Source organism: Eucyclogobius newberryi, unplaced genomic scaffold (assembly GCF_026437365.1).
Source record: "Eucyclogobius newberryi isolate DKJ021-1_F unplaced genomic scaffold, fEucNew1.0.hap1 SCAF_22, whole genome shotgun sequence".
In the NCBI taxonomy this organism is placed as follows: Eukaryota; Metazoa; Chordata; class Actinopteri; order Gobiiformes; family Gobiidae; genus Eucyclogobius; species Eucyclogobius newberryi.
Window position 1 is genome coordinate 15,123,075 of NW_027315857.1, and position 8,838 is coordinate 15,131,912.

Genomic DNA, 8,838 nt, shown 5'->3' on the forward strand with positions numbered 1-8,838 from the left:
TATGTAACTGATACTAATAAATGCATTATATTTAGAATGTAGCCAAAACACAACTGTTATACTGTGACTGAAGTAAAACCAAGTCTTTACCCCTTTACCATTTCAAGTCTAATAGCTTTGATATGTCATCTTTACTAAAAAAAATTTATTCACTTTCACGAATGGATAAAAAGATGCTGTGTTGTTTTGGTTTGGCCCAGTCTATGGTGATCAAATGTTTGCTGCTCAATTTTCTCTTGGTAATACTGTATACTTGAATGTGCTGCTCCACTGTCAACAAGTACTTCAACTTGAAGCTTCATTGTTTTGTATGCATTGTGAATTATTAGAGAAGCTGCAATGAAACTTGTAATGGATGTCAAAACCATAAACTTGCTACACTGTAGTATAAGTAACACTTGTATTTAATAGAAGTAAATCAGCTCTAACTTCATTTATAACACTGTTGAGTATTTTATTGCATCAAACAATAAAACCAAAATAACTCCTAAGATCTCAGTAATACTTGCATTAATAAAACTGTGCTGTGTTTGTGTTGACATTATTTTGAGAGAATAAAAGTGATTAATAGATAGATAACAAAGGTGAAACTGCTGTACACAGTGGGAGATGTCATGTATAATCATGTGTATAATAGATGGTAGTGTGGATGTTGTGCACATGCGCAGTGCAGACTACAGGAGCCTGAGAGGTAGGGAAGGGACTCCTAATGGCGGAGAGTGTGCGCTCGCCTTTTGACTACCGGGAGCCCCCGACCCTCGACAGCGACGGGGATGGCAGCAAGCCGCCGCCGCAGGGGTGAGTAGCTCGGTCGTGTCCATGTCACTGCAGCGGTACACATTATGCACGTAGGTTTGCGTCGCATTTCAGCGCTTTACAGGGCACGGCTTCATGTAAATACGCAGAAAAGATGCCTGAGAAAATGTTTCCTGAGTAGTTTATGCTTGGTGTAACCGTGGTTCTCCAGCATGCACCTCTCCTTTGCCACTTTCAAACCCTATTCGCGTTTGAATCGTTGTTTATTTTGATGTTTGACGAGATCAAAAGTCCCTGTGTTAGCCATTAGAAGCTAATCAGCTAGCCTTTAGCAGCATTGCATGTTAGCATGTCCCCCAGACTGTGTTGTTCCACCTGGAATATCCGAGCCCTTCTGTTTACCGTGCACGCGCCACCACATTTCACACTCGGCATGTCGGCGCTACGCGTATTTCTCAGCTGCTCACAGTTGGTTGCCACTCAGTAAACCCCCTTGCACCCCCCAACACACACGGGCACTGAGCAGAGCAGTGGTTATGTGGTGCAAAAGACCTCAAGACCTGTGCCCGCTCCAAACAAGGCGACGCTGTCTTTTTGACCCAATAGACTAGAAATGCAGGTCAGACATCAAGAGTTTAATGTCTGAAGTGATCCAAGGTTCTGTGCGCACACACCTGGCAGCCTTGTTCTGTTGTTTAGGTCTTGTGCCTTTTGCCTTTTGCAGCCGGGTGTGTGGGAGGAAGAGGAAGGGCACCCCCGTGAAGGTGTGTGACCGGGTGTATGTGACAGAAGATGAGGAGGAGAGCATGTCTGAACACAGCTACAGTCCCGGTAGGTCCGCTGCTGTACGCCTGATAATGATGAATCTGTGAGAAAAAAAGCAAAGTTCATGAGGCTGCTGCCAAAAAAAAAGTTTGGAACTGCTTATAGATGATTTACCTTGTGTGATCGTCTCTCAGGTGAGGGCCAGTACCCAGATGGAGCAGAAGACCATCTGGCTCCACCCGGAAGTCCGTACTACCTCCCCGATTCTGCTCAGTTCTGGTACGATCATTGCTAAAAAACGATAAGATTAAACGTTGATTTGCATTGTATTTTTAATTATCTCTGGGTCATCAGCGTGCCAGAGCTTGGGGAGGACGGCGGCGCTGGTGTTGGGGGGCCGGTGCTGTTTCACCCTCCTCCGAACTGTCGCATTCGAGAAGTTCACTGTGGCTCCCAGGTACGGCTGGTTGTCATAGCGATACGCGACATCGCCAAAGGGGAAGAGATCACGGTGGACTACAGCCTCGGTGACTGGGGCGACAATGCAATGGTGAGCTCAGATGTATTTGTCATCAATTCACAATAGCTTTTTATGGGATATGAATATTAAGTATGTCATCAAAAAATGTTTGTAAAAGTCAATTTTGACATATTTTGCCGCCCTAAACGTTATACATAGAGATTTTTCATATTTTATTTGGAAGTCTATATTTTGTGTTTGCTCCTAACCAGGAGGACGAGGCCGGCCCACACCCGCTCTCCCTCTCCGTGTCAGATTACCTCACGCCCTCCTGGTCCCTGTCCCCGTCCTCGTCGCCGCTGACCCACTCCGAGGCCAGCGACTCGGACCGCGAGGAGGACGAGGAGGAAGAAGACGACGACGACGACGATGACGACGAAGAGGAGATCGAGGACATGCGAGGGCGGATGCTTCGGCGCCGCAAAAAACGCAAGCTCCCCATGTCCGCCGTCAACTCCAAAAAGAAAGGTTCCCCGACTGCATCGCACAGAGGGCCGGGCCGCCCTTGCTCCTCTTTCTCTCGTCCCGTCGCCCCGGAGGTCAGAGCCCAAGTGCAGCCCCCTCTGAGCGCCGCCTTAGCCTCCCCAACCACTAACATCAACAATAACATTAACATTAACATCAGCAGCTCGAGTAGCACGGTGTTGAACCATAGGCAGCATTGTCCTTACTGTGGACGGAATTTCCGCTCTCTGGCCCGCCACCTGGAGAAGTACCACAGCAACCAACCCGACGTCAGGACCGCGATGGAGATGGCTCACCTCCATAATCACTCAAATGGCAGCGCCGCGCACAATCACTCCTCGGTGTCTGCCGCCGGCGCGTCACAAAACCACTCGTTCGCCGTCCCGCAGCCCTCGAGCGCTCCCTCCCTGTTCTCCAGGGAGTCTCCAGCAGGACGCTCCAATCAAGTGTCCTTCTCGCTCTCCACGCCGCCCACCGCTCAGCCCCCGAACAAAAAAGGACAGAGTTTGACCACGGGGACCGCCAAACATGCAACACCCCCTGCTGTTCAAAGGGTTAAGAGTCCATCCCCGCCGGTGTCTTCGCACAAGAGAGGACGGAAGATGAAGAGGGAGACTCAGGCGAGCCCCCAAAAGCCTGAGGTGGACAGTTTGGGAACTCAAGATGAGCTGGTGCCTCCTCCGACCCCGGAGCCCGATGTCGATCCGGAGGAAAATCTCGACTTGAGTGCCGGAGAAGAGGAAGCACCCGCTCTTAAGAATGGAGAGACAATGTGGTGTGTATATTTCGTGACTACAAGGGCTGTGTTCATCTTTTTTCTTTTCTTTTTTTTTATACTTAAAGAAAAAGCATGATGATATTTTGTATTGACCTAAAACACACATAATTATTTAACTGTTTTTTCAGAATTAACCACATTTTTTATCTAATTTGGCTCAATAATAATGGATTTTTAAGTGTCTGAATTTTTTTAATTCATTGTAAATAAGTACAGAACAGTGGGGTATGGTTGGAGGTAGGTGAAAACAGACATTTGCAGGGTTACTAAAGTGTGCATATCAATAAAAAGATGGGTTTGTGAGTTATTTTGTGCTTGTATTTTCCCCTAGTTCTGCCAAACCGCACACGTCTCCGATCCTGTCCTCGCTCTCTTGTCTTGTCCAGTACCTGCGTCACCAGCAGTACTCGTCTTTCCAGTCCCTCACCCGCTCTCCTCACTCCGCCGAAGCCTGGCGCCTCCTCTGCCACTCCAGCTTGTCCCTACTCATCCTCTTCAACCGACACCGCGATTGTGAAGTCGCCAAGCTCACCATTCAGGACTATCACAGTCGGTCTGTGCCCCATGGAAACTCTCCCACCAGTTCTGCCTCGGGTATGGAGGCGCTACTCTCCCCCTTCGAGCGTCACGTCCTGTGTCATTTGCCACGCGCTGGCGTTTTGGGTAAAAGAGGGCGTGTCCAGCCTCTCATCCTGCCGCCACATTCGGAGTCCTGCCTTGACCTTCTCCTCCAAACCAGTCCAAATGTGGGGGTTGATCCACTGAGCCCCTACGTTTTCTCGCGGCCCTATCATTCTCCTGCCACGCCGCTAAGAGGTACTGATCTTTTGAGGAACTTGGCTCGGGCCAGCGGCGCAAAGAACCCTGGGCCACTGACGGCCACACGAGCGCGGCGTCAGGTAGCGATCCTGACACAGCTGCTGTTACTGGACGAGGGGGAGGGGCCGGCGGAAGCGATTAAACGCCTGGAGGACTTTCTTGATCTGCAATATCAAGTAACGCAGAACTGCGCCAGTATCATCCAGGATCCTTCACTCATGGGCCGTGTGGGTCGAGTTGTGCTTTATGGGGAGAAGCAAGGCGTGCTGTTCAGAGGGATGAGTCTGCAGCAGATCTGCCTGGAACTGGATGGTAAGAATATGCAACATTTACAACTCATGAGTTGTAGCGATTACCTTTTGTACAGTATCTCTGTCCAACTTTCTATTCTGTTTTTATTTTATTCATCCATAATATATGCAAAAATATTGACACACTATATTGCAGGGGGGAAAACCCCTCAAAGTTCTCCATCTGAAAGACATTTCTTATTTTTGTCAATTTTAAAAAGCAGATTTTATACTGGATTTTTCTTTTTTTAGCCTTGTTTTGGTCTTGATTTAGTCTCAAGTCTTTACTTTGACACGTTCAACTAGTCAATTTAATTTGTCAATTTTAAATTAACTCAAGATATGTGTCAAGATATTAAAATATCACAATATTATTCTTGCAGCGTGTTCCAAGCAGCCCTAACTATAACTGAATCAAATTACATGTTAAAAATTGACCTAAAGGAAAAACTGCCACATCATTCAAATTGTATTGAAAATATTTTCTACAGTGATGTCTGGCAACTCAGCAGAATCCTTTTCTGATGAATCAGAGGCTGAGCTGGTGAAGGAGGAGGTGAAGAAAGTGAAGAAGGTGAAGAAGGCGAAGGTGGTGAAGGTGAAGGTGGAGATCCCTGTGAAGAAAAAAGGCAGAGGACGACCTCCGAAGAAAAAGAAGCTACCAGCGTCTGGTCCTGTGGCTCCAACTACCCCCAAGGACCCAAAGAAGAAGGCGACACCACAGAAAACAGGTAACTACACTTTAGTACTTACAATATCTTGCCTTGGACATTTTCTGCAGAATTGAGTTGCTCTCGTTCTTTCAGGAAAGCGAGGCGTGTTGAAGCGTCCCTGGTCGGAGGCGGAGCGCTTGGCAGTAGAGACTAATTTAAAGCAGAACCTCATTGAGCATCGAGTTCCCGCTAAAGCAGACTGTGAGCGCTGCCTCCAGCTGTGCCCAATGTTAGTGGGCAACCACCGAGACTGGAGGGCTATAAAGTTTTATGTTCACAACCGAATCCAGCTCCTCAAGAAGCAGGACAGGAGGCTGAGTGCGGCCGCAGCTGCTATCTTATAGTGCAGGGGCATAGCAAAGGCCAGCGCTGGACAAACCTGCTGTACTACTGCTTTTTTTTACATTTTAGGAAAGAACATGTTTTGACAAAATTGTTTTCACTATAAAATTAAGCAAATTACCTACACACAAATGACATGTAGGAATGAAAAAAAATGCGTCTGCAATTTGGGCACTGTTTATGAACCAGTTTATTATGTGACCATATCATGTTCCATTATTTCATCTAATTAGTAGACTACTGCTTTTAAAAAGCTACTTAGTCTTCAAACTGGCCCACATTAAACATCAATCTTCAGGACAGGTCAGCTAATCAATAATAATACAGTGTTATTAAGAGCTTTCCAGACAGAAACATTATTGGGCTGTAGATTGCCCATCACTGGCAAAGGCACAATATGCGGACCAGTTTTGACAAATAAACAGAAAGCCCAAGTAGAAAAAGATTCAGTCAGTATTCTGGACATTTCAACTTTCATCCAAAAGTCATTCTCAATCTGCAGACCTAGCCTGAGAACTCTGATATTTATCATACATTGGGGTGTGTGAGCCCTGCCCACTGGGCGGAACCTCCTGGTAATGACCAGTCATCTGCTAATTTCCTGGCTGTGTTTTCAAGTTCCCAAACCAGATCCCAGGTTTTCTGCCCAAAATTCTGTGTAATCCCTCATTTGTCCAATAGTGTTTGTCTTTTTTTTTTTGTCTTTTTTTTTTTAAACCGTGTCCAAATGACAGCGACTGAGTCTTTTTCTACGATGGAACACTCCTGGACCAACTACACCGACTAGAAACCCCAAATGTTTTTTTGTTTTTGTTTGTAAGTGTTACAGGAGTGCTGTATAAAATTGGGATCGTTTTGGTGCAAGGGTTTTTGTACTTGAGGGTGATGAGGAAACTCCCTAACATTCACTGATAAACAAGCTGTGAATGGTTCATGTATGTAATTTCTACTTTACATAATGGAATGAGGAGTAAAAAAGCTTTTAAGAGAATTGAGAATATTTGACCGCTTGAGTTGGCTTCTGTTGAAAGCTAATGACCAAACATGAATGTGCAGAACTGTGGAAGAAATGTTTTTCCCATGATAATAATAATGACCCCTCTGTTATTGGGACTGATGTATCCTGTGCTTGTATAGGTGGTTTCATATCGAGCAACATTGTGCCCAGAGTGTAAAATATTCTTGGACCATCATTCACCAGTGGAGTGGTTCGTGCATACCTCCAGTCCAAACCAGTTTCACAAATACTGTACGTATTAAGGCACGTCTACTTGAATTTATTTTATATCCTTTTTTAAATTTGTTGATGCAACATATGGTGACATTCACAATGTAAGTGTACAATAGCTTGTTATACAAAGTCAGTATTGTGTAACGGTGTACATAATGTAAATAGTAACTGTACTTATTAAAATGAATGACATTATTTTGTGTTTTCTCAAACCGTATTTCTGGCTTTAAATTATAAAAGGATAAAAACAACATTAATGCACTGCAATCTTTTGATTTACAGTATTTAAACACCAACAAACAACAAAATAAAATATGAACAATTGCTTTTACAACAAACAATGAGTTCAATAGGAAATGTGTTAGAATGGTAACATGTGTTTGCCTTTTATCTAGTATTTATCAACTAGATTTCTTAATGATGTGTTCATACATTTCTATGCATCAGAAAAAAACATTTACTAAAATGTATTTTTTATTCTGTGTGATAAAACATTGACACAAATACAACAGTATACAGTTCACCCTTTCAGTTTCTTTGTTTTAAAAATTGTCAGGGATAATGGCACTACTTTCTGATGCTATTGTGGGGGAATGTCACATTTGTTCATTCAGGCTGAGAAAGATGTTGAACTTTGTGCCAGTTTTTGTTTTGTGTGTCCCTAAACCAGGTCAAAAAATCTGCAATCTCACGTTTAAACCGCAAATTCCACCATAGAATTCTGACCTGTCTCAGCTCAGTGTTAAACTCTGGGGGTTCTAAAATGTTGTGCTGTAATGAGTGATTTATATCAACATATATGTTTAAACTGGCCAAAATTATGTCTGTGTGTTTTATTAATGTATGCCCCCAATTTTCAAAAACACAATAGAAACAAAATTAAACCGTTAATTTGTTTTTTGTTTAATGTGGAGAAGGCCAGAAAGGACCATTGCCATATCACTTCATATATCACTTTGTATATCACTTTACCACAAAACATAATGATTCTATATTTTCAATAGTAAAATGTCTTACTATTCTACTTGGCCTTAGGAAGAGGGAGTCTCATAGTCCACAATCAGCAATGGAGAATTCATTGGAAATCACATCAGTTAAAGCAGACATAACACATCCTTCAAACAGGACTGTCATGTTTAGTAACAAGTGCAAAGAGTCTTTTCAATATTTTGTCTAACAGTCCAGGTTTTAGACAATACAAAATAAAACAACACATGTAGAAAGTGGTTTTCAAACTTGCTTTTATTTGACAAATGTACAAAACACTACACTACACATTACCTTACAATTGAAAACAAACATATGTAAGACATGTCTTTCCCATCCAACTGGGTTTGAGATTAATTAATTGATAAATGTCAGTGTTAAATTCAATCAGTTGTTTTGTTTTGGAACCATAACCAAAAGGTTTCAATAAAATATCAACGTTAAAACTAGCTACAAAACATCATGCCATAATAGGCAAGGCAAGTTTATTTGTAGAGCACATTTCATACACAAGGCAATTCAAAGTGCTTCACACAGCAGGAAAAATGCATTCAAATCACAAAGAAATTACAGAAACAGAAATACAATCAAATTAACTCATTAAAAACAATTTAAGTCATAAAAGAGAAGATGTCGGTGTAATCCCTCATTCGTCCAGGCGTGTTCCATAGTAGAAAAAGCTTCAGTTGTAGTCATCTGGACTCAGTTAGAAAAAATATATAATTTTTATATAAAAAAAAATATTATTTAGAAAAAATATATTATTTTTATATAAAAATATATTATTTTTTCTAACTGAGTCCAGATGACTACAACTGAAGCTTTTTCTACTATAAAAGAGAAGAGTGCAAAGAAAAATCCTTTCAGTCATATGCACAGCTAAACAAAACTGTTTTTAACTTAGATTCGAACATTGTCAGAGTAGAACCTGTCTCACATCTTCAGGAAGAATGTTCCAGATTTTAGCTGCATAAAACTGAAACGCAGATTCCCATGTTTAGTCCTGACTCTGGCACCAGCAGGAGGCCGGTCCATGTTTAGTCCTGACTCTGGCACCAGCAGGAGGCTGGTCCATGTTTAGTCCTGACTGTGGCACCAGCAGGAGGCCGGTCCCTGAGGTCCTCAGAGTCCGAGATGGTTCATATGGCACCAACATATCCAAGATGTACTTT

The 8,838-nt window shown here is 43.0% G+C and overlaps 1 protein-coding gene across 1 annotated transcript; it reads left to right on the top strand.

The window, feature by feature from the left end:
• Nucleotides 1–639: 639 nt before the first annotated feature.
• LOC140371456 (uncharacterized) lies at nt 640–6,874 on the top strand. The gene is made up of 9 exons (XM_072458608.1): nt 640–798; nt 1,481–1,587; nt 1,716–1,800; nt 1,876–2,071; nt 2,254–3,281; nt 3,616–4,415; nt 4,885–5,124; nt 5,200–6,246; nt 6,314–6,874. The coding sequence occupies exons 1-8, from the start codon at nt 710–712 to the stop codon at nt 5,448–5,450; spliced, it is 2,796 nt and encodes a 931-aa protein (XP_072314709.1). The 5' UTR covers nt 640–709; the 3' UTR covers nt 5,451–6,246; nt 6,314–6,874.
• Nucleotides 6,875–8,838: the final 1,964 nt, after the last annotated feature.

Bases quoted from the DNA above. Each gene is read 5' to 3' on its own strand.
- LOC140371456 (XM_072458608.1), top strand. From the start codon at position 710: ATGGCGGAGAGTGTGCGCTCGCCTTTTGACTACCGGGAGCCCCCGACC. The intron at 799-1,480 runs GTGAGTAGCTCG...TGCCTTTTGCAG, and splicing joins AGCAAGCCGCCGCCGCAGGG to CCGGGTGTGTGGGAGGAAGA. The intron at 2,072-2,253 runs GTGAGCTCAGAT...GCTCCTAACCAG, and splicing joins ACTGGGGCGACAATGCAATG to GAGGACGAGGCCGGCCCACA.